Source organism: Lutra lutra, chromosome 12 (assembly GCF_902655055.1).
Source record: "Lutra lutra chromosome 12, mLutLut1.2, whole genome shotgun sequence".
Lineage (NCBI taxonomy): Eukaryota > Metazoa > Chordata > Mammalia > Carnivora > Mustelidae > Lutra > Lutra lutra.
The window spans coordinates 83439271-83465112 of record NC_062289.1 but is presented as its reverse complement, the minus strand read 5'-3'; the positions used below and the strand labels follow the sequence as shown (position 1 = coordinate 83465112).

General features: G+C 42.6%; 1 protein-coding gene across 3 annotated transcripts; it reads left to right on the top strand.

The window, feature by feature from the left end:
* The first annotated feature begins 15 nt into the window (after positions 1–15).
* GTF2H3 (general transcription factor IIH subunit 3) lies at positions 16–25842 on the top strand. Of its 3 annotated transcripts, XM_047696204.1 has the most exons (13): positions 16–112; positions 2831–2910; positions 10484–10590; positions 11989–12155; positions 15362–15424; positions 16301–16330; positions 16472–16500; positions 18823–18897; positions 19950–20003; positions 23290–23358; positions 23953–24088; positions 24198–24234; positions 24328–25842. In XM_047696204.1, exons 1-13 carry the CDS (start codon positions 100–102, stop codon positions 24395–24397), a joined length of 930 nt encoding a protein of 309 aa, XP_047552160.1. In that variant the 5' UTR covers positions 16–99; the 3' UTR covers positions 24398–25842. The 3 variants fall into 3 exon arrangements, with proteins under 3 accessions (XP_047552160.1, XP_047552162.1, XP_047552161.1); XM_047696205.1 differs by lacking the exon at positions 2831–2910 and having other exon boundaries at positions 37–112; XM_047696206.1 differs by lacking the exons at positions 24198–24234; positions 24328–25842 and having other exon boundaries at positions 24–112; positions 23290–23447; positions 23953–24086.

Sequence of the window (25842 nt, the reverse complement as noted above, 5' to 3'; positions counted from 1 at the left end):
AGAGGCCTGTACGTCACTTGGCCGCGCCGGAAGTCGGGGCGCGCCGGCTCCGGGAGGCGCGCTTGACGGCTGGCTGTGCGTTGGGGGATCTTGGCAGCCATGGTGTCAGACGGTGAGGGCTGTGCGGGGAGGGACCCCCGACCGCGGGACTGGGCGGTTTGGGCTTGGCCAGGACCACCCTGCTGGAGCGTTATTGGGGGGCTGGGCAGCCTTTTTAGTCTTTAGAGGAGTAGCAGATACATTCATTTATTCCGTAAATAGTTTTGAATGGCCTCCTGTGTGCCAGGCGTTGTTTTATGCGCTGGGAATACAGCAGAGAACATGGCAGTCAGGGGCCTTCGTGGAGGTTACAGTCTAGTGGGCGAGGCAGACAGTAGGCAAGCAAATAATAATAATTTCGGAGGATAAGTCAATCAGAGAAAGACAATTATCATATGATCTCCCTGATAGAAGGAATTTGAGAGGCAGGGCGGGGGACTTGGCGGGTAGGGAAGGAAAAAGTGAAACAAGATGGATCGGGAGGGAGACGAACCATAGGAGACTCTTAATCTCACAAAACAAACTGAGGGTTGCCCGGGGCAGGGGGGTAGGGAGAGGGTGGTTGGGTTATGGACATTGGGAAGGGTGTGTGATATGGTGAGCGCTGTGAAGTGTGTAAGCCTGACGATTCACAGACCTGCACCCCTGGGGCAAATAATACATCATATGTTAATATAAATATTTAAAAAAAAATTTCGGAGGGTGACGAGTTGTGAAGACAATATACTGGGATGCTGCAGTTCGTTGTGATTAGGGGATGATCATGGAAGAGCTACTTAGGGAAGAGTCCAGGTACTGAAAGGGAGTCTTGAATGACTCTGCAAAGGCTGTGTGGCACGTTGAGCCACTGCATTACACTAAAACAGAATGGGGGACTTGAGGGTAAAGGAAGGTGGAGAGACCTCCATTCATACGTTAAACTACCAGTTATAGAGTCTGATGCCTTTTTTTTTTTTTAAGATTATATTTATTTGAGAGAGAGTGCTTGCACAGGAGTGGGGTGGGGGGCGGGGGAGAGGGAGAAGCAGACACCCCGCTGAGGAAGGAGCCTGACTCCAGGCTCCATCCCATGACCCTGAGATCATGACCTGAACTAAAGGCAGATGCTTAACCAACTGAGCCGCCCAGGCGCCCTGAGTCTGATGTCTTAAGAAAAAAGAGACCCAGGTGGTAGGAGTGAAGTGAGCTAGAGGGATGAGAGCAGGAAGCTTAAGTAGATGCGTGGCTCTTGTGGGCCATGATAAAGAGGTTGAACTTTGTTTTTAAGTGTAATATGAAACCATGGTAGGGAGGAATAAGCAAATAATTTCTACAGTCTAATTGATAATTTTAATTTAATTTAATTTATTTATTTGAGAGAGAGAGCATGAGCAGGGAGGAGGGGTGCCGGCAGAGAGAGGAATGGGCTCCCCGCTGAGCAGAGAGCCCAATGCCGGGCTTGATCCCAGGACTCTGGGATCATGACCTGAGTCTAAGGCAGATGCTAAACTGACTGAACCACCCAAGCACCCCTGATTTATAATTCTATTTATTTATTTAATTTATTTTTAAGACTTTATTTATTTGACAGAGACACAGCGAGAGAGGGAATACAAGCACAGGGAGTGGGAGAGGGAGATGCAGGCTCCCCGCTGAGCAGGGAGCCCGATGTGGGGCTCGATCCCAGCATCCGGGATCATGACCTGAGCCAAAGGCAGACACTTAATGACTGAGACACCCAGGCGCCCCATGACTTATAATTTTAAAAGGTCACTTTGGCTGCTGTGTGGAAAAGGGAGCAAGAGTGGAAATAGGGAGTCTAACTGTCCATGCTTATCTTTTTCAATCTATACAACCATGCGAGGCAGGCCTGGCATGGCCCATGTCTACAAATTGTTGGGTAGAGACCCAAAGAAGGACATTCACTGGGCAGTGCATGGGTATAGATACTCATCTCTCCTGTGAGGCGACACTGTCTTTTTCCAGGCCTCTGGGTAGTAGCAAGGACTGGCTGGCCCTGAGAGGTGTGGGATGGGGCCTCATGGAAAATAAGGCCAAAGGATTGTAGGCTTGTGAGTAGAGGAGTGAGGGCCTGCGAAAGACAGTTAAGTGCTTCTGTGCTAGGCTTTTTTGTGTGTGTGATTTGCACATATAATTTCATCCCAGCAAAAATCCTCATTCTGTAAGGAGTCCACAGTCTAGTGGACTAGCTTTAGCAGAACTGGCGAGAGAGATCAGAAACACAACCAACTGTAAAATGAGATAATGAGTACTAAGTGGCATTAAAAAAGGGTCAGAAGTGGACAGTGGGGTATTGAAAGGCCACACTCTTTACGGTCAAGCGGATCTGTCTTTACAGCAGGGAGTTTTGCTGCTTGCTAACGCCGTGTGACTTCGAGCAAGTTCCTTTCATCTGCAAAATAGGAGTGCGGTATAGCCTAATTGTCTGAGACAATGTGGGTTATGAGATACGTTTTTGTTTAGTATACCACTAAGAGAGATGTGCTGCCAGTCTTAGCTGTAAGATACCATCCTGATTTTAGCAACTGCTAAATGTTAAAAAGAAAAAAAAAAAGGAGAGTGGCCATGTCATAATTGATGGAAGGTGGCAGTAATATATATAATCCAGTATATTGGGTTATAGGATTACATATGCCACTGGCTGATGCAGAGATGGCTGACATTCGTGTTCTCCTCAAGTAGGGAGCCAGGACCTGTTGGAAGACCTGCGGAGGGTCTTTACAAATTGGGATTGTTGGCTTGGATACGCTTTCATGAGGCTAATGTGTTTATCCTTTGTTAATACTTTCAGAAGATGAATTGAATCTTCTAGTTATCGTAGTTGATACCAACCCAATTTGGTGGGGAAAGCAAGCATTAAAGGAATCTCAGGTAAGATTGCTTGAGGAGGCCTATGGATAATTCTGGTTTAAGTGTATTTGTATTGCTTTTTTGGAAATCAGCTTCATTTAAAAAAAATCAACTTTTTTAAAAAAAGATTTTATTTATCTATTTGATGGAGAGAGAGCGAGCACAAGCCGGGGAAGTGGCAGGCGGAGGGAGAGGGCGAAGCAGGCTCCCCGTGGAGCAGGGAGCCCAGTGTGGGGCTCGATCCCAGGACCCTGAGATCATGACCTGAGCTGAAGGCAGCCGCTTAACCGACTGAGCCACCCAGCCGTCCCAAAAAATCAGCTTTATTAAGGCATATTTTACATATCATGAAGTCCATCCATTGTAATGTACAATTCAATTCTTTTTTAGTGAAAAATCAGAAAAAGAATGTAACTATCACTGCAGTTTCATTTTAGAACATTTCTGTCATCCTAGAAAGTTCCCTTGCCTGTTCAGTCAAGTGCTTCTACCCTCTGGTTGCAGGCAGCCACTGATCTGCTTTCTGCCTCTATAGTGTCTTTTCAGGACATTTAATATAGTCCGTGCAATACGTAGTCCTTTATTTTTTATTTTTTTAAAAAGATTTTTATCTTTTTAAAGATAAAAGATAGAGATAGAGATAGAGATCACAAGTAGGCAGAAAGGCAGGCAGAGAGAGAGGAAGGGAGGCAGGCTCCCTGCCGAGCAGAGAACCCGATGCGGGGCTTGGTCTCTGGACCCGGGGATCGTGAACTGAGCTGAAGGCAGAGGCTTTAACCCACTGAGCCACCCAGCCGCCCCCAATATGTAGTCCTTTAAAAAAAGTTATTTTGAAATGTTTTATTATGAAATAATTACAGACTCCTAGGAAATTGTTTAAAAAAAAAAAAAAGGTAACAGGGGTCCCGTGTACCCTTGCTGCAGCTTCTCCCAGTGGTAGCATCTCGAGTACCTAGAGGACAGTAACGAAACAAGGAAATTGACGTCAGTACTCTCTTGAGACCTTACTCTGATCACAGCAGTTTCACCTGCACTTGTGTGTATGTGTGGTTCTGCGCTGTCTTATCATGAGTATAGATTTGTGTAACCACCAAACCACCACCACAGTCAAAACAGAACCATTCTAACATACCCAGGAGCTCTCTAGTGCTCCCTTTATAGATGCTGTCCCTTTGTAGTCAGTCCCTGGTCCTGAGCCACGGTAGATACTGATCTCCTACTCTTGTCCAGCACCTTAGTTCTGTAAATAGGTCATAAAGTGTTTTTGAGATTTTTTTTTCCCCCTCAACAGAATGCCCTTGATCATTTTAGGCCGGTCCATTTAGCAAAGTTTGTCCTTTCTGTTGCGGGATGGTGTTTTGTGGCATGAGGTAACACAGTTTGTCCCGTCACTTACCTGGGAAAGCTCTTCATTTAGGTAATTCTTTTCAGTCCTTGGCTATTACATCAAAAGCTGCTCTGAGAATTTGTATAGAGGTTGTTGTGTGGGTAGACGTTTTCATTTCTGTGGGATAAGAGTCCAGGATCGCAACTGCCAGAACGTAGGGTAATCGTGTGTTTGGTTTTATAAGAAACTGCTACACTGTTTTCTAGAATGGATTTACATTCCCACCAGCAAAGTGTGAGAGATGCAGTCTCTCCTCCAGCATTTGATGCTGACATGTTTTTGTACTAACTGTTTTCATAGCTGGGTAATGATTCCTTACGGTGAATCTTTTTTTTTTTTTTTTTAAAGATTTTATTTATTTATTTGACAAGCAGAGATCACAATTAGGCAGAGAGGCAGGCAGAGAGAGAGGGGGAAGTAGCTCCCCGCTGAGCAGAGAGCCCGATGTGAGGCTGGATCCCAGGACCCTGGGATCATGATCTGAGCCGAAGGCAGAGGCTTTAACCCACTGAGCCACCAGGCGCCCCCCTTACGGTGAATCTTGATTGCATTTCCTCAGTAGCTGGCAGTGTCGCACGGCTTCTCGCGGGCTTATTGGCCATGCAGATAAGCCTCCTGAGATGTGTTTGCATGTCATGTATCCATTGTTTGGTTGGATTGTTGGGTTATGTTTAACTATTGAGTTTTTAGATTCCTTTATGTATTCAAGAGATAAGCCCTTTTTTCAGATATCAGATGCTGAGAAAATATCAGTATTTTCTCCCAATCTTTAGCTTGTCTTTTCATCCTCTTGTGGCGATCTTTCACAGAGCAGGAAGTCTTTTTAATTTTTTAGATCAAGTCCAGTTACTCGATATTTAAAAAGTATAGCCTGTGCTTTTGGTGCTTTTGGTAAGAGCTCTCAACGTTGTGTAGGTCAGAGATTTTCGCCAGTGTCATCTGAAAAGTTTTACATTTAAATCCACAATCAAGGGATGGATGCCTGGCTGACACAGTCGTTAGAGCCTGTGACTCTTGATCTCAGGGTTGTGAGTTCGAGCCCCATGTTGGGTGTAGAGATTACTTAAAAATAAAATCGTAAAAAAATTCCACAATCTATTTTGAGTTAATTTTTAAAAAAGATTTTGTTTATTTTTAGAGAGAAAGAGAGATCACATGCAAGGGTAGGGAGAGAGGGAGAGAGTCTTTTTTTTTTTTTAAGGATTTTATTTATTTATTTGACAGAGAGAGATCACAAGCAGGCAGAGAGGAGGCAGAGAGAGAGGGGGAAGCAGGCTCCCCGCTGAGCAGAGAGCCCGATGCGGGACTCGATCCCAGGACCCTGAGATCATGACCTGAGCTGAAGGCAGAGGCTTTAACCCACTGAGCCACCCAGGCGCCCCCGGGAGAGAGAGAGTCTTAAGCAGACTCTGTGCTGAGTGCAGTGCCTGACGTGGGGCTTGATTTCATGACCCGGAGATCATGACCAAGAGTCTGCGGCTCATCCGACTGCACCACCCAGGTGCCCCCATTTTGAGTTAACTTTTTAATAGGCTGTGACACTTAGATTGAGGTTTATTATCTTGTCTATGAATAATCTAATTGCTCCGGCACCATTTTTGGAAAAATTACTCTTTGTCCACCGAATGGCTTTTGCAGCCTTGTCAAAAACCACTTGGGTATAGATGTGTGGGTTTATTTCTGGGTGCTGTTTCTCTTCCCTTGACCTATTTGTGTGTCTCTTCCTCAACCAATACCACAGAGTATTGATTACTGTAGCAAGATAGTAAGTCTGGAGCTCCAGCAGGCTGTTTCGTCCCACTTTATTCTTCCTCAAAACTGTTTTTTTAACTATTCTGGTTCCTTTCCTTTTCCATATAAATTTTAGAATGAGCTTGTCTATGTCTATAAAAGATCTTCTTGGAATCTTTTTTTTTTTTTAAAGATTTTATTTGTTTGACAGACACACAGCAAGAGAGGGAACACAAGCAGGGGGAGTGGGAGGGGGAGAAGCAGGCTCCCCGCTGAGCAGGGAGCCCGATGTGGGGCTCGATCCCAGGACCCTGGGATCATGACCTGAGCCGAAGGCAGATTGCTTAATGGCTGAGCCACCCAGGCGCCCCTCTTGTTGGAATCTTGATAGGAATTATGTTAAACCTGTTTATCAGTTTGAGGATGTATTCTACATATGCCTGCTATGTCTCAATTATGTTGGGTCTTCCAGTCTACAAATACAGTACATCTCTCCATGTACTTAGATCTTGATTTCTTTCATTCTTTTTTTTTTAATCTTGATTTCTTTCATTAGTGTTTTATATATTTAAAAAATACTTTTAAAATTTATTTTTTATTTTTTTATTTTTTATTTGACAAAGGGAGAGAGATCACAAGTAGCAGAGAGGCAGGCAGAGAGAGAAAGGAGGAAGCAGGCTCCTTGCTGAGCAGAGAGCCCAATGTAGGGCTTGATCCCAGGACCCTGAGATGAAGACTTGAGCCGAAGGCAGACGGTTAACCCACTGAGCCACCCAGGTGCCCCATGTTTTATACTTTTTATCAGAAAAGGCTTGTACAGGGACGCTTGGGTGGTACAGTTCTCCAGAGAAATCATCTGGGCCTGGAGTTTGCATTTTGGGGAAGTTTGAAACTATGAATTAATTTTTTTAATAGTTATTAAACTCCTTGATTTTTTTCATATTGGACAAGTTTAGTTATAGGTAGTATTTTTTTTTAATAGTTTTTTTTTTTTTTAAAGATTTTATTTATTTATTTGACAGAAAGAGATCACAAGCAGGCAGAGAGGCAGGTAGAGAGAGAGGAGGAAGCAGGCTCCCCGCTGAGCAGAGAGCCCGATGCGGGGCTCGATCCCAGGACCCTGAGATCATGACCTGAGCCGAAGGCAGCGGCTTAACCCACTGAGCCACCCAGGCGCCCCTATAGGTAGTATTTTGATGATGTTTTTTCTACTTCGTGTAACATTTTTTTTTTAAATTTTTAAAATTTATTTGACAGACAGAGATCACAAGTAGGCAGAGAAGCAGGCAGAGAGAGAGAGGAGGAAGCAGGCTCCCCACTGAGCAGGGAGCCCGATGCGGGGCTCGATCCCAAGACCCTGGGATCATGACCCGAGCCGAAGGCAGAGGCTTTAACCCACTGAGCCACCCAGGGGCCCCTCGTGTAACATTTTTGAGGTTTATCCAGGTTGTGGCGTGTATTGGTGATTCCTCTTTATTACTGAGTAGTATTTTATTGTATGGATATACTTCTTACTCACCTATTCATGGACATCTGGATTGTTTCTGCTGATTATTCTCAAACAAGTCTTTGTGTGGACGTATGTTTGCATTTCTCTCGAGTAGATGCCTGTGAGTTGAACTGCCTGGTCACATGGTAGGTTTAGATTTAACTTGAAGACGCTGCCAGACTTAACAAGTGGGGACGCCGTCTTCCTTTCCCTTGAGCAGTGTGTCAGAGTTCCAGCACCTTCACTTCCTTGCCAACACCTGTCTGTTTTGTTAGAGTCATTCTAGTAAGCAGGTAGTGGCATCTCCTTGGGGTTTTAATTTGCATTTCTTTAAGGACTATTATATATATAGATATAGATTATATATGTATATATATGTGTATATAATACATGCTTATAAGCTGTCCTTGTATTTTCTTAGTTGAAATGCATATTCAGTTATTACACCCAACTTAAAATTGGGTTGTTTTCTTATTACTGAGTTGTAAGAACTCTTTATATAGTCTGGATACAAGTCTTTTTTCAAATATATGATTTACAAATATTTTCTCCTGGTCTGTGACTTTGTGGCTTGTCTCTTCAATTTCTTAATGGTGTCTTTCTTAAAATCAAGGGGTGCCTGGCCAGCTCAGTCAGTAGAGCATGCAACTCTTGATCTTGGGATCGTGAGTACAAGCCACACATTAGGTGTGGATCCTACTTAAAAAAAAAAAAAAAAAAAAAAATATATATATATATATATATATATACATATATATATATATATATATGAGCACCTGGGTGGCTCAGCAGGTTAAAGCCTCTGCCATTGGCTCAGGTCATGATCCCAGGGTCCTGGGATCGAGCCCCGCATCCGGCTGTCTGCTCAGCGGGGAGCCTGCTTCCTCTCTCTCTCTCTCTGCCTACTTGTGATCTCTATCAAATAAATATATAAAATCTTAAAAATACAAAAGAAAAGTCAAAGTTAAAATTAGCTTTATCAAGAGAAAATTGACATGCCGTGCTCAGCACATATTTGAAGTATTTGGTTTGATATGTTTTCGTATATGTATACATTCGTGAAATTATCACCATAATCAAAATTATGAATGTATAAATCTGTCACCCCCAGAAGTTTCATATTTCTTTTTTTTTTTTCAAAGATTTTATTTATTTATTTGTCAGAGAGAGAGAGAGAGAGAGAGAGCGAGCACTCAGACAGAGTGGCAGGCAGAGGCAGAGGGAGAAGCAGGCTCCCCACAGAACAAGGAGCCCGATGTGGGACTCGATCCCAGGATGCTGGGATCATGACCTGAGCCGAAGGCAGCTGCTTAACCAACTGAGCCACCCAGGCGTCCCAGTTTCATATTTCTTTATAATTTATCCTACCCCCTTCTCTCTGCTTGTCCCCACCCCCAGGCAACCACTGATTTTAGATTAGTTTACATTTTCTGGAATTTTATATAAATGGAATCAAACAGTACATAGTGGGATTACTTTTGGTCTGGTTTCTTTACTTAGCATAATTATTTTGAGATTTGTCTGTTTTGTTACAGTAATTCATTCCTTTTATTGGTGAATAGTATTCCATCTTATAGAAAGAACAGCACATCGCTGCATATTAGCCTGTTACTCTCCAAAAATACTGTTTTATTTTGAACTCTCATCAGTGGTATATGAGAAGGCTTTTTTTTTTTTTTTTTTTTTGAAACCACACAAGACGTTCTCTTTCCTTATTTTATCTTTTGCCAATATCATGTACCATAAAAGCTATCTCAATTTGCTTTTAGTGTATTCTGTGGCCCTTTGTATTTTTCCCTTGGGGCATTGCCCATTTTCCTCTTCTGGTTTTGTTTTTTTGTTGTTGTTTTTTTTTTTTTACTGATTTGTGGACACTCTTTATATGAGAAGGCTAACCTTTTGTGTCATATGTTGATATTTTCCCAGTTTGTAATTTGGCTTTCACTTTTGTTTACAGTCATTTTTTTTGCCATACAGAAATTTTAATAGATTTGCTTTACTTTTTTTTTTTTAAGATTTTATTTATTTATTTGACAGACAGAGATCACAAGTAGGCAGAGAGGCAGGCGGGGGCGGGAGGTGTGGGGAAGCAGGCTTCCCACTGAGCAGAGAGCCTGACATGGGGCTCAATCCCAGGACCCTGGGATCATGACCTGGGCCGAAAGCAGAGGCTTTAACCCACTGAGCCACCCAGGCGCCCCCTACTTTTTTTTTTTTAATAAAGTGGGATTTATCAGTGTTTTATTTGTTGCCGGAAGTATTCTTTTCTTTAAGAGAAACATGCTTTATTCCATGATTATAAGAATATCCACCTACATCTTTTATTTTTTTTTAAAGGGTCTTTTTTTTTTTTTTTAAAGATTTTATTTATTTATTTGACAGAGATCACAAGTAGGCAGAGAGGCAGGCAGAGAGAGAGGGGCAAGCAGGCTCCCTGCTGAGCAGAGAGCCCGATGTGGGGCTCGATCCCAGGACCCTGGGATCATGACCTGAGCTGAAAGCAGAGGCTTTAACCCACTGAGCCACCCAGGCACCCCCCACCTACATCTTTTAATAGTATTAGTACTTGTGAGAATGTAAGCTTCACAAAAGAAGGGATCTTTGCCTGACACATAGCAGGAGCTTAGCATACTTAGTGAATGAATTGAAAACTTACAGAAATCATCAGTTTAATCAGTATGTGTTAATCATCTACTTCATACATACTAATAGTTTGTTAGTAATTTTATCACAGAATATGTGACATGTTTGCTTTCCTTGAATGTTTGCAGAAAATAGTTGTGGAATAATGCACTGATGTAGAAATCATCTCACATAAGGAAAAGTAGAAAATTAGTTTTCAGGTGGTTTGCTTATGGTTTTGGAGGAGGGAGCTCCTCAGCAAATTTTTAGCAGTGAATAAAATTTAAGTGAAATCTTTATCAAGACCCAACCTAGTTATTTGGATAGCTGTTTTACCTTTTCTCATGTTTTCTGTTTTTCAACAGTTTACTTTATCAAAATGCATAGATGCTGTGATGGTGCTGGGAAATTCTCATTTATTCATGAATCGTTCCAACAAACTTGCTGTGATAGCGAGTCACATTCAAGAAAGGTACGACCATAGTGATTCCTCTAACTATTTGGTGTTTAACATTGGTGAGGTTTTTGTGCTAGTCAGCATGTACTACTCTTCCTTTTCTGTGTTGCAGAATTTTTTTTAATGTAGCGTTGAACAAGACTCGCAGCATGAGGAGTCAGTACATGTAGATTTTGACAGAGATGAAAATTGGAAGACTCATTAGCTGGTACCTAATAGACTTGCATCATGTGCGCATTTAACTTACCCGGGTTCACCCATCCTTTCTAGGCAAATACCAGGGAGAATTATCCAGCAAGGGTGGTAACTTCTGTTACTGTTCTTTGCTCGAGTCTGCCCCCGGTGGGGGCAGATGAAACGGGAGGTGTGATTCTGCTTTCTTTTCTCGAGTTGTGGGCTCTGTGTGCTTCTCTGGTTGTAATGTTTCACTGCTCTTGGTGTGATTCTGGTGTTTACAGATAAGGGTTTTTCTTGTTAATTGGGTTTAAACCCAAGCGAACTACTCCATCTGGTGCTCAGCTGAGGAAGCCCTGACCTTTTCTAAGACGGGTATAAACACTGGCTGGGGCATGGGGTAGAGTCTCTTAGGGGCGGGTGCGTAGGAGTGCAGCTCAAAAGGGACCAGGTATAGGCTACATATTTTCACCGCATTTACTTTTCATGCATATGCTGACTATAGAATCATACTTCCCGTGTAAGACACGGCTCTTCTGTGTCTTGATTAAATGTTACATCCTGGTAGAAGTGACTCTTGTGTACCCGTGTATTTCATATAAGGTCAGTGGATAGTTCTCAAATTTCTTATTTCTTAGGGCTGTTCTCTTTGGTGTGTTGAAGGAGCCTGTGGGCCTCCCAGTACGTGCTCCCGCTCCCATGATCACCATGCATTTTTCTCAGAGTTGAATGAAAAACGATGACTCTGATTTGATGAGAAGCAAAGTTCTCCAGTGTTTAGAAGAATCAAATACGGGTTTTTACAGGATTACTATAAAAATCGTGAAGCACTAGGAGAATCTTTTAGGGACCCTTGGGGCAGATTTTTATTACTGGGGTAGATAAATGTACCTCAAATAACAAACTAGTTGCAAGTGAGAATTTGGTTATGACTCTCTTCCCAGTTGGTATCTGAGAAAGTAGAATGAGAACCACCCCAAAGCATTTCAAGAGGCTGGGACCCAGCACACATGCGTTATTTCCTCTCATTTGTGAGAAAACAGGGGGATCATTAAAACATTCTCTTGGGGTAGACCTCATGTTTGCCAGTTTGCCCGTCTTATACATTTCTTAAAAATGAAACTTATTACAGAATCTTGGGTCGGAGTTGCTGTGGTTGTTTGTTTACTGAATTTCATCTGGATGTCGAGTGAAGACAGTGGCCTAGTATAACTTGGTGTTTTTTCCCCACTGTTTCAGTCGGTTCTTGTATCCTGGAAAGCATGGCAGACTTGGAGACTTTTTTGGAGACCCTGGCAACCCTTCTTCTGAGTTCAGCCCGTCAGGGAGCAAGGACGGGAAGTATGAGTTGTTCACAGCAGCGAATGAAGTTATTGCTGAAGAGATTAAGGATCTCATGACCAAGAGTAATGGCTTTCTCCGTTCTTGTTATCTTACAATTGCAGTTGAACCTGGAGGTCCTGAGGCTTTAAGTCCTGAGAGTTGGGTTTCTTGGGAGTATTTACTTGTGTTCTCTCTTTTCTTTTATAAAATCCTTTTCCTCAAAGCCTGTGCCTTGTTTGTGTGACCTCCTGACCTCGCCAGCATCTCACACTGTCCGCCAGCCTCTACTTCTTGAAACCTACTCTTAGCCTCTAAGGCTATTCTTTTGACTTGTTTTTCCTCTCTTTTTGGACCATTCTTCCATTTTTTATTTTTTCCTTCATCTTGTCCCTTAAAAAATAGGTTTGTTAATTCTGCACATTATTTTCTTATTTTCTCTTCCTCTGTATGTTTCCATCCACTCTTGTCTTTAGTTATCAATTCTCTGTGAACACTTCCCAGTCTTTATGATCTCTAATCCAGCCTTTCTTTCAGCAAACATCTCCATGTAGGTGTTGCACAGTGTGGTTGACTCGCCCCAGACTAGTTTCCTTACCTTTCCCTCCCACCTACACCACCGTCTACGCTCCCAGTTTCTGCCACGCCCTTCCACATACTTTTTCAAATTCAACGCTTTCATTTTTGAGCCCCTTCTCTGCTCACATTCAACATCTAATCAGCTGTGATACCCTTTTAGCTAGTACCTTCAAAATCTGCCCCCTTTTACCGCATCTAGCTCAGGCCCAGCCCTGTTGGAATTTTGGGCTGGAACATTCTTTGTTGTGGCCTCTGTGTGGTGCTTTGGAGGACACTTAGCAGCATCCCTGGCCTAGACCCGGTAGATGTCATAACATCCCTCCATTGTGGCCTCCAAATATATCTCAGACTTTGGCACATATCTCCTGTAGGGCACAGGTGCCCAGGTGGAGAGCTGCCGCTCTGGGTCATTCTAACAGCTTCCGCCTGCTGGCTCCTGTCTCTGTCCCTTCAGGTCTTTTACAGTTAATCCTCCTAAAAGCCAGAGCGGTTGTTTCATGGCTTAAAGGCTGTTATGGGTCCCCTGTTGTCTGCAGCCTTTGGTTCTTAACTTGTAGCTGGTGTCAGAGCCACCTGGAAGGAAAGTCCACCTTTACAGACAGAAAGTAGGTTAGTGGTTTCCGAGGGTGGGGGAGGAGTGAATGGAATGGGCCCAAGTGATCTTTTGGGGTAAAGAAAATGCTCTAAAACTGGGTTGTGGTAATCGTTTACAGCTCTCTAAATTTGCTTAAAAAAAACATTGAAGTGTTTACTTAAAAGGAGTGAATTTTATGATCTGTCAATTACACCCCAGTAAAGCTGGTAAGAATCCCCTGGGGGGCTTGTTAAAACAAAATGCTGGGTCCTACCCTGCGGTTTCTGATGCAGCAGGTCTAGAGTGGTCCCAAGAATCTGGGTTTCTGGTAAGTTTCCAGGTGATGCTCTTATACCTGGTTCTAGAATCATACTTTGAGAACCATGGGCCTCCAGGGTAAAGTCCCAACTTCTCAGTGTGGTGCTCAAGACCTTTCCCGGTCTGACCTCACCCATGGGTGGAGGTGTCTGTGCTCCTGGACCCGCTGCAGGCCCTGTTGACGCCGGATGTCAGTCTGAGCTCTCCACCCTCTTGAGAGGCTTGACTTTTTTCACTCAAGGCTTCAAACAAGTTTCCAGCTTTGTCTCTGCTTGCCACAGCCAAGGGGGAACATCCTGCCCCCTTTCTACTAGCGGAGCAGCTCTCTGAGGGGCATGAGACAGAGGGGTGGTGGGAAGGAGGGCAGATAGGCTCAGCGCAGGCAGTTGCACGTGACCTTTTGCTCCACTTAGATCGTTAACAAACCTGAACCTTTCCAGAAAACACCAGGATATTTTTTCTTGTGGTAGAATATACATACTGTAGGGGGCACCTGGCTGGCTCCGTCAGTGGAGCATATGACTCTTGATCTCGGGGTTGTGAGTTCGAGCCTCACATTGGGTATAGCGGTTACTTAAAATCTTTTTTGGGACGCCTGGGTGGCTCAGTTGGTTGGACGACTGCCTTCGGCTCAGGTCATGATCCCCGGGTCCCGGGATCGAGTCCCACATCGGGCTCCCAGCTCCATGGGGAGTCTGCTTCTCCCTCTGACCTTCTCCTCGCTCATGCTCTCTCTCACTGTCTCTCTCTCAAATAAATAAATAAAATCTTAAAAAAAAAAAAATCTTTTTTGAAAAGAGAATATAGGGGCGCCTGGGTGGCTCAGTGGGTTAAGCCGCTGCCTTTGGCTCAGGTCATGATCTCAGGGTCCTGGGATCGAGCCCCGCGTCGGGCTCTCTGCTCAGCAGGGAGCCTGCTTCCTCCTCTCTCTCTGCCTGCCTCTCTGCCTGCTTGTGATCTCTCTCTGTCAAATAAATAAATAAATAAATCTTAAAAAAAAAAAAGAGAATATATATAACATAAAATTTACCGTTCAGCCATTTTTTAATTTAAATTTTTTTTTTTTTAGATTTTTTAAATTTTATTTATTTGTCAGAGAGAGAGAGAGAGCAAGCGAGCGAGCATAGGCAGACAGAGTTGTAGGCAGAGGGAGAAGCAGGCTCCCCGCTGAGCATGGAGCCCGATTCGGGACTCGATTCCGGGACACCGGGATCATGACCTGAGCCAAAGGGAGCGGCTTAACCAAGTGAGCCACCCAGGCATCCCTACCATTCAGCCATTTTAAAATGTGCAGTGCAGTGGCAATAAGTACATTCACACTGGGTATAAACATCACAGCTGTCCATTCCTAGATTACCCCAAACTGAAACTTTGTACTCTCTCAGTCCCTGACCACAGGATATTTTAAATTGAGACAATGTTAAAAATTGCTTATTTAAGCATTACTGAGAACAGATTGCTCTCTATGTTTTAAAGTATCAGCTGATTTCATTCTGGAAGAAGAATGCTTTGGTTTGAAAATGGTTTTAGTTCAAGAAAACCTAAACATTCTCTTTAATTTTCTTTCTTTTTTTTTTTTTAAGATTATTTATTTATTTGTCAGAGAGAGAGAGAGAGAGAGAGAGAGAGGGAGAGAGAGCAAGCACAGGCAGACAGAATGGCAGGCAGAGGCAGAGGGAGAAGCAGGCTCCCTGATGAGCAAGGAGCCCAGTGTGGGACTCAATCCCAGGACGCTGGGATCATGACCTGAGCCGAAGGCAGCTGCTTAACCAACTGAGCCACCCAGGCGTCCCAATTTTCTTTTTTTTTAATTATTTGCAGGTGACATAAAGGGTCAACATACAGAAACTCTGCTGGCAGGATCCCTCGCCAAAGCTCTTTGCTGTATCCTTGGTGTTCTAGTCATTCAGAGGGTGTCTTCTGAATATCTTAACTTGTGATAATTTTTAGAACCTTGGGTATCCATATTAAGGAAAGGCATGAGTATTCTAAAGTGGTGGGTAATCAAAAAAACAATTTATTTTGGCTTTGGAATATTTTTAAGATAATCTGTAAAAACTTGAAATGTAAAAGAAAGAAAACTGTTTTCTCTAGTATGTCCTTCTGCTCACAAAACATTCTTCAGGATGCTTGTAACTTGCTTTGACAAATTGGGGAGGGTGTGTGTGTCTTTTCTACCTTTCTTAAGTTAGGAGCATGTGTTTGGTATTTACAAAAGTTGTTCGCTGCTCCTGAGGGTTAATAAATGAGTGGTTTCTCTCGAGGCCCACAGGTTATTTGCACTTAACATAGAGTAAACAACACTGTCCCAAGCATGTTGATGTCTGTTGGTGTGATGTTCTCCCAGTCTTTAAATTTAAAAAAAAAAAAAAAAAATTATTTACTTGGAAGAGAGCAGAGAGAGAGACAGACAGGGAGAAACAGGCTCCCTGCTGAGCAAAGAGCCCGATGTTTGTTATCTGGCTTGTGTACTTACGAATCATCACAGTATTCTAGGATGTAGTGGATGATCGCAGGGTAAATCATGGTGATTTTAATTTTCTGGGACAGAGATCAGGTTTTGGTTACAAAGCTCAGTTGATTGCAGTTGGTAAGTGGAAACCCCCAAGTAGTCTTGTGTGTTTATCATGGGAAATAGAGCATTTCTTTTTTCAGCTAGGTGAATGGATTAATTTAAAATTTGAGGTTATTTTTCTGTTTACTATAAGTATTTATGAAATTAAATAATATTTCAAAATTCCTTAATGCTAAAAAATTCAGACATTCATAGAATGAACAAGGAGGTGAAAGGTAGGAGTGTGGTTTTTTTGTGAGATCTGGAATCCTTATTTTACTGCTATAATTTTGGTGGACTCTTTAAAAATGTTGGTTATAAAACCTTATGTTTACTAAGAACCAGTTAAATTTTAATCTGTCTTTATCTCTTTATAGATAATCAGGAAATGAAATCAAGGATTTTGGTAAGATTAAAAAAATCAGTACTATGTTTATACACCACCTATATCGAATTAGAAAGCATAATGGCATAAAAGTGCTAGACCCATTTATAATAAATATGAGTATCCAGAATAAATTAACAAGCAATGTATAAATACAATAGATTATGATGAAAGACTAAAATTCTGAGAGACATGAGAGAATTGAAGGAATGGAGAGTCCTATTTTATTCTTGGATATCAGTTTTTCCAAAGTTAAACTATAAATTCAATTTCGGAATTTTTTTTTTTTAAAGATTTTATTTAGAGAGTGCATGTCACAGGTCGGGGGGTGCAGAGGAAGAGGGTATCTGAAGCCAACTCCTCGCCAAGTGCTTTAAGAAATTCAACAGTAAGGGGCACCTGGCTGGCTCAGTTGGTAGAGTGTGTGATTCTTGATCTCGGGGTAATAAGTTTGAGCCTCATGTTGGGTGTGGAGATTACTTAAAATCTTTAAAAAAAAATCGGTTTATCTGGAAGAATAAATCAAGGAGAATAGCCAGGTGCTTTCTTTTTTTTTTTTTTTTAATATTTTATTTATTTATTTGACAGACAGAGATCACAAGTAGGCAGAGAGACAGGCAGAGAGAGAGGAGGAAGCAGGCTCCCTGCTGAGCAGAGAGCCCGATGCAGGGCTCGATCCCAGAACCCTGGGATCATGACCTGAGCCGAAGGCAGAGGCTTTAACCCACTGAGCCACCCAGGCGCCCCAGGTGCTTTCTGAAAGAGAATAATAAGCAGGAACTTGCTGTTAGATCTTAAAACACATTGCAAAGTTGTAGGAACAGTGTGGTTCTGGCGCAGTAGGAGGCCCAGAGTAAATGGGAAAGGCTAGGCTCCAGAAATAAAATCAGGTCCACAGAGGAGTTTGGCTTGTCGAAAGGAAGCACTTAAGTTAGTGGGAAGAAAATGGATTATTCAGTTAAAGGGGCTGGGCCAATTGGTTGACCTTTTGGGGGAAAACAAAGTTAGATCTCATTGCTCACACCTAAATAATTCTAGTAAAGGTCAGACATGTCACTGTGAAAGTTCAAGTCATAAAAGCTCTGGAAGAAAGTACCTGTTTACAAGCTCAGGTTGGGAAGGACCTTGCTGAGCGTGATGTGAAGCTTAAGACCTCAAGAAAATCAAACCCCAAAACAAGGATGAAAGAAAAGCTATTAGGAAAAGTATTTTCAGCATAGCTACCTGACAGAGGATTAATATAATAGTTCTAAAATGTTTTTTATCTTATTCATTTATTTTTTTTAAGTGGGCTTCACACTGGGCCTGGAGCCCAACTTGGGGCTTTAACTCACGACCCTGAAATCAAGACCTGAGCTGAGACCAAGAGTCTGACACTTGACTGAGCCATCCAGGCACCCCGACCTTATCAATTAAATTTTAAAAGTTAAGGTTTACTCTAAAATATGTAGAAAACAAGCAGCCTGCAAAAGAAGAAATGCAGGTGGCCAGTTAGCATTTGAAAATACGTGGAGCCTTACCAGTGAGCAAAGAACTAGAAGCATCCGGTAACAAGGTTTGCATTGTCTGCTTCTTGCTCAGCCCAAATGGGCACTTCCCCGCGTTGGTGGCAGGCTTGGGGGTGGGTTTTTCTCTTGCATTGCCAGTGGGAGGGTAGATCGGAACAACATTTTTTTGAGGCGTGTTTGGTAGCCTGTAGCAGGATGAAAGGTGTGTGTATTTTAGCAATCCCCCTGATTATTTTAGGAGCTATTCAGAGAGTTGTGTACAGCATATATGAGAGCGTTCCCCAGAGCATTGTCTAAAACAGGACTGGAAGCTTCTTCAGTGTCCTCTATAGAGAACTGGTTCAGCAGTGGAGTCTATGAAGTTAGCACAAAGGATGACGTACATCCAAGTTCACTGATACAAGATTGACCCCCTGCCCTGCGCCCCTGTGGGACCAAGAAGCAGATTGCAGGGCTGTCTGGCTGGCTCGGTGGGTAAAGCATGTGACTCTTGATCTCAGGGTTGTGAGTTCGAGCCCCATGTTGGGTGCAGAGTTTATTTAAAAAAAAAAAAAAAAAGTTTGCAGAGCACTAGATAATCATCCTAGGGCACGTGTGTGTGCTGCTTCTGTGTGTGTGTGTGTGTGTGGGCACACATGTGCCCATATAGGTGCTGTGTGGAACTGTTAACCAGGGACTGTCTATCTCTTGGAGGGTAGGTCATTTTACACTGCACCTATGCACCTATTTATTTAACCATGGTACTACGCAGGCAGATTAGACAAGCTGCATTGGTTGTGTTTGCAGTGAGAACTCGGATATGCCCACGAGGTATTTACAGGGATGTGATTTTTAGGTGATTAAGGCTGCAGAAGACAGCGCCCTGCAGTATATGAACTTCATGAATGTCATCTTCGCAGCACAGAAGCAGGTGAATTGGGAGCATCTTTTATTTATTTATTTATTTATTTGTTTGTTTTGATTTAAATTCCAGCATATTTAACATACAGTGTTCTGTTAGTGTCATGTGTGCCATATCGTGATTTAGCACTCCAGTTGTCACCCAATGCTCCTTGTGACAGGTGCACTCCTTAATCCCCATCACCCGTGTCCTCCACCGCCCCCTCCTCTGGTGACCATCAGTGTGTTCTCTGTAGTTAAGAGTCTGTTTCTTGGGTCCCCTCTCTCTTCTTCCCCCTGTCCCTTGGGAGCATTCTTTTTAGGAAATATTTATTTCATAATGAGTTTTATTTTTTGAATGACCTACACAAATATTTTGACTAAATGGCCTTATCAGTGGATAAAGAATATGGAATTCATATATTGTACTAGTCATTACTCTATTTTGGGTCCTGGACCCCATGAATCTTATGGGTCCCCAGAAAAAAGCACCCTGAAACACAGTTTTGCATATAGTTTCATGGTATTCATGTAACCCTGTTTAGCCCATCCTTGGACCTCAGGCTAAGAATCCCAGATTTATAGTTCGCTGCGTACCTTGCCTCCATTCCTTTCTTTGCTTTAGGGAGGTCTTACCAAGATTTGATAGTTTTACTTTGCAAATAATTGAATGAATCTACATTAATTCAAATGAATTATCACTAATGTATTTTCTCTGGTATGTTTTTAAGAAAAAACTTTCTTAAAACTTCAGTTTTAACCCAAAATGCCATATCCCCATATCCATGCCTGATATTCTCCATGTTGTAGCAGCAGCGTGATGTGAAAAGACCGTGGGCTTTGGGGACAGGCAGATTGGGGTGACAGCTCTGCTCCCCCCGTCCCCCAAGCTCTGTGACCACAGCCTGGCCAAGGCCTAGGTGTTTCAGCTGCAAAATATGATCAAATACCTGCCTTGCAGAGTTATTCCACTGTTTTAAGAATAGTCTAAAAAAGTCTAGCACTTAGGTTCCCAGTGTAATTTTTATTTTTTTTATTCTATATTTTTATTATTCTATAATGTTTTTGGAATGTTCATTTCAGAATATTTTGATCGATGCCTGTGTTTTAGACTCGGATTCAGGACTCCTCCAACAGGTACGTGTTCCGTGGAAGTGTGGTGTTGGTGGTCAGGGGAGCCTGGTGTGTTCTCTTCGTTGTTAAGTGCCTGTCACCAGCCTTCGCACAGTTTTAGGAATTAGGCTGTGAGATGCTGTCGCTTAGAGCACTAACATCTCTCTGGTCCTTATTTTATTTTTTCATTGGAGTACATTCGACACACAGTGTCACATTAGTTTCAGGTGTACAACTCTTGGGATCCTTCAACATTTTTATTTACATTTTATGTAATGATTGATTCTGTAAAAGCGAGTCACATATTGAAATGAATTCAGGCAATATAGGAAAGTATTTTTTTAAAGGGGTAAAAAAAAAACAACCTTCAAATCCTATCCTCCTACAGTTACTGTTGCTAATATTAGGTGAACAGCATGACACATCTCTCTGTGTAGGTATAGATGGAAGCATGGATCGCTAAGCAGAGAATCTTTTTTTTTTTTTAAAGATTTTATTTATTCATTTGACAGTGATCACAAGTAGACAGAGAGGCGGGCAGAGAGAGAGGAGGGGAAGCAGACTCCCCGCTGAGCAGAGAGCCTGATGTGGGGCTCAATCCCAAGACCCTGGGACCATGCCCTGAGCCAAAGGCAGAGGCTTTAATCCACTGAGTCACCCAGGCGCCCCATAAGCAGAGAATCTTATAAAGATGGGGTTGTACTGCAGATCTGTGCTGTCCTGTGTGATAGTTGTATGGTTGTTGAGCTCTTGCAAGGAGTCTGGTCTGGATTGAGCTGTGCTGTTAAGTGTAAAATACACACTGAATTTCAAAGACTTAGTATGAAGAACAGAATGTAAAATAAAGATTTTATAGGATTACCTGTTAAGATGATAATACTTTGACTATACGGAGTTAAATAAAATGTTATTAAAATTAATTTTATCTGTTTTTTTTCCTTTTTTATGCGGCTAGAAAATTTTAAGTTTCACATATTGCCCACATTATATTTCTGTCGGACAGCATTGTTAGATGTTGCTTTTCAGTCAAATGTATGAGACGGAAATTTAATTTAACTAAAAAGGGGGAAAAAATACCCAAATAAGACTGAAGAAATTGCCGAACTTTTGATAAATGTTTTTTTTTTTTTTTTTAAAGATTTTATTTATTTATTTGACAGACAGAGATTACAAGTAGACAGAGAGGCAGGCAGAGAGAGAGAGGGAAGCAGGCTCCCTGCTGAGCAGAGAGCCCGATGTGGGACTCGATCCCAGGACCCTGAGATCATGACCTGAGCCGAAGGCAGCGGCTTAACCCACTGAGCCACCCAGGCGCCCTTGATAAATGTTTTTTTTGACCACAAGAAATATTCTTTGCTAAAAGGATAAGTTAAATGCACAAAACTGGAAAATGCTGAGTTTAGGGTCCTGCCGAGGACACAGAGTGGGAAGGAGAGATATGATTAGAAAGTATACTAGCATCAGAGGTTCCAAATTGTCCTATTTCTTAAGCTTGATGGTAGATCCATGGTATTCGTTTTATTTAAATCTACGTAAACCATACTCACATGTTATGTGTATATGCTCTTGCACATATGGTTATATTTCAGAATTAAAAACTCGGAAAGGTTGAATCCATTTTTTAACTGCACATTTCACTCTACACAGCGTCTGTTAACTCCTAGAAGATCTTTCCTTTGCCCTGAGTTTAAATGCCAGCTTTGCCTGCCTGACGCTCACGTCGCTATGTCTGGGCCAGACGCAGGCTCTCTGCATTCCAGACTTGCACAGTCAGCGGCTCAGGCAGCATCTCCCCTTGGACATCCAGCAGCGTCTCAACTTGAACTTGTCGGAAACAGAACTCCTGGTTTTCGCCACGCTGCCCCCCGGGGGCCTCCCCATCTCAGCAGTGGCAGCTCAGTTCACCAGCCCCCAAGCCAAAATCCTGACGCTGCCTTGTTTCTTCTCTTCCTCTCCTTTCCATCCCATTAGCAAATCCTTTTGATTCAGTCTTTGAAATCGCGCCTGAATCCCACCATATGTCTTCTCCTTCCTTGCTACCACTCAAGTGGTGGATTGTCGGATCTGTTAACTGGTCTGTTTCTACGCTTACCCCTCACACCAAAGTCCGTTCTCAACAAGGCCGGCAGAACGAAGCTTTCAAAATGGAAATCAGATCTTGTCACTCACCTGCTTAAAACCCTCCCATGGCATCCCCTCACACACAGACTGAACCCCAGAGTTCTGCCATGGCTGTCTGTACTCCCGCCATGATATGGTTTCTGGGTATCTCCTTTTACCATGGAATCTCTTTATTCCGGCCATACGGGCTCTTCTCTATTGCTTTAAAACTCCAGGCCCGCTGCCGCTGAGGATGTGTGCACCAAGCTGTTCCCTCTGCTTCTAAGGCTTCTCCATAGGTATGTGTATGGTCTACTCCCTGCCCTTGTTTGGGCCTCTGCTTCTGCTTTTCTCAGAGAAGCCTTCCCTGAGCATCTAGGGTCACTCCATGTCCCCTTACCCAACTTCATTTTTCTTTATGGATGTGATCATAGCCTGTGACAGTATTTCTGCATTTACTCGACTGATTGACTCTCCGTCTTCCCTCCACTTGTACCCAAGTGTCAATCAGTTGATGAAAGGAGTTAAACAAATCGTGGTATAACCATAAGATAGAATATTGTTTGGCCATAAAAAGGGATGAAGTACTGATCTTGCCACAGTGTGGATAAATCTTGAAAACATGATGCTGAGGGAAAATTGTATGAGTCCATTTGTATGAAATACCCAGAATAGGCAAATCCAGAGAGAGAGAAAGTAGGTCGCTGATAGCCTCGGGGTAGGAGGTTGAGAGTAACGGCTAATAGGTGTGGGGTTTCCTTTTGGGGTGAGGAAATGTTCTGGAACTAGATTGTGGCGGCACAGCTCTGAAGACAGTGAAAAATAGTGAAGCACACATTTTAAAGGGTGAATTTTATGGCTTCAGGGTGATCTCAGAGCTGTTGTTAAAAATAGAATGAAAATGAGTAAATGTGGCTAGAATAAAAATTTCATCTGTAGAAAACACAGGACCAAGGTCATGTACTGTCCTCCACTAAGCTCTTCAAAGGGGGAAAGAGTGTGATGCCTCCGGGAAAAGTAGCTGAACACCTTGAGAGGTAGCGGGAAGTTTCTGGTCCTCACGTACCTTTGGGAAAGCATGCCCTTTTGATGGGCTCCGTCCTATCCCCCTCTCCTCCGGAGACCTGAAGAATGGCTGGTGAGATTGACATCCATCTGGAAAAGCTAAGCGAGTGCCAGTTTGGCAGAGAGCCCTTTGGATGTCTTGCAGGCTTGTGACATCACGGGGGGACTGTACCTGAAGGTACCTCAGATGCCTTCCCTTCTGCAGTATCTGCTGGTAAGGGACCGTCAGCAGGGCCCTAACACCTTGCGTCTGGGTGAGCCCCTGTCTTCTGGGGAATGAAGGGGAGCACGATGGTGATGCTAGTAAGTGAGAGAAAGAGTAGATGGGTGGCCCAGGGGCTTTGAAACTAGAAGGGGACAACTTGGGTCGTCTGAAGGCAGCTTATATAAGCAGACAACAGTGGCTGCTTTGGGGAGGTGCTCTGTACCTGCCGACTGAATAAAGAAGCATTTCTTGGTAGACTTTTTTTTTTTTTAATTTATTTTTTAAAAAGATTTTATTTATTTATTTCACAGACAAGGATCACAAGCAGGCAGAGACGGGGGTGGGGGAAACAGGCTCCCTGCTTAACAGAGAGCCCTATGCGGGCTCAATCCTAGGACCCTGAGATCATAACCTGAGCTGAAGGCAGAGGCTTAACCCACTGAGCCACCCAGGTGCCCCTCTTGGTAGACTTTTAAGGAAAATCCTAATTTATTATTCTCTTTGGTGTTCACTACCTAATATCTGATACTTGTGTTCTAACTTCCGGTTATATTCCCCCATGTTTTCAATAACATTTCTTTGCCTCTTCCCCCCCCCACACAGTGGGTTTTTCTCCCTGATCAAGATCAAAGATCTCAGTTAATCCTCCCTCCCCCAGTCCATGTGGACTACCGGGCAGCTTGCTTCTGTCATCGAAATCTCATTGAAATTGGCTATGTCTGTTCTGTGTGCTTGTCAAGTAAGTTTAAGTACTGTTTTTTTCTATGTTTGCGGGGGGGGGGCACAGAAAATAAGTCAGCTGTGCGTTTGTTTTTTTCCAACATCCTGTTTGTGTTTCAAATTTACAGTATTCTGCAATTTCAGTCCTATCTGCACCACCTGCGAGTAAGTATCCCTGGGCTGGTGTGTCTGGCCCACGCGGGTAGGGGGGAGGGATTCAGAGCCCTGAAGAGGGTCTTCCTCTCTGTGTCGTTACAGGACAGCCTTTAAGATTTCTCTGCCTCCTGTGCTGAAAGCCAAGAAAAAGAAACTGAAAGTGTCTGTGTGATTAGAAGATCCCCCACGCCCCCAGCTAATCTCTTAGAGCTTATTAAAAAATTGTATGCCAAAAGCTGTGTTAGGAAGCCCTGGAAAAAATACAGCGTTGTATGGGATAATTTTGAATGAAGTTTCTTACAGGAAAGATTTCTAGACCATTATCCTCATGCTGTGCTTTTGGGGGGCCTGCTTTATTTGAGGGAGTCATTCTGTGCAATCTTTTCTGATGGCTTTTTGTCCACAGAGGAAGAAGAAAGCATAAATTAGTGACTTTTTTTTTTTTTTCAATGGGGTGATCATTTGTCTGTCAGCCTGGCCTGATTGCAGGCTTTAGACTCTGTTACCTCGTCTGGGTTCTGCCTGTGAAATGCACAACCAGTGAAATTTGAGCAAAGTTTTAGCTATCGTCCACTAATGGCATTAATCAAGATAGACCATCTTCCTTGAATCAACAGCTGACTTGGATGGTAGTCATGTAAATAAAATCCTTCTTTTCTAAGTTAAGATTTAGCTCCAGAAACTGCAGATTTGCTTTTGCCTGACATCACTGTGTGTCTGGACATAGTCATCCATGTAATAACTGTCGCTGAGTAAATACAAAGTCTGATCTTAAGTGAATGTGGAGAAGGGGGTGTGGTACTCTGGCAGTGACCTTCCCTTCAGAGATAGTTGGGTGAAGAGCTTCTGCGTGAGAGCCGCTGTCTGGGTTCAGAGGGGGGCCTGCTGGAGAATGGATCCTTTATGGCTCAGTATTGTCCCCCAGGTGGAATGAGAAAAAAAAGAAGCATTAATGTTGGAGAACTGTTCTCTAAAATAAGTGCGATAGGTTCAAAAGAAAAATTATATGTAATTTCAACAAGAAAAAACTAATTTTTCTATGGAACTTTGAAGTTATTAGAAATCTTTTCAAAGTCCAGCGCAGTGTAAGAAGGATTTTCAGGAATGGTGGCTGGTTTGGTTTGTTTTACGTATATTGACAAAAGCAAACAATCATAAACTGACAAAAACTGATTTGTGTACACAACTTTGTATGTAAGTAAGATGTTAATTTTCCCTTTATGCCATCTCAGAAGCTGAGTCTCGTTTAAGTAATCTGGTATTTGACTAGATGATTTCAGGTAGATTTTGTACTTTGGATTTATAGTTTTGTTAAATACACATAGGCTTTGGTGATCACTTGGCCAATATTTGTTAGTCCTTGAGTTTGAGAATCTTATTTGTCTTTTAGAAATAATGTTTAATATTTCACAGCGTAACTATAATGGAAATCACTGTTTTAAGTCTAGGAAGTCATCAGATATCTAAAAGACAATTTCAAAGAAGCTGGTCAGGTTCTCATTACTACTTTTTTGTTTGAGATGTTTTGTGTACTGGATTAATTTTGTTTCGGTTTTATTTTTAACTGTTGTGTTTATGGTTTACATAAATTTTTATAATAAAATAATTTAAATTTTT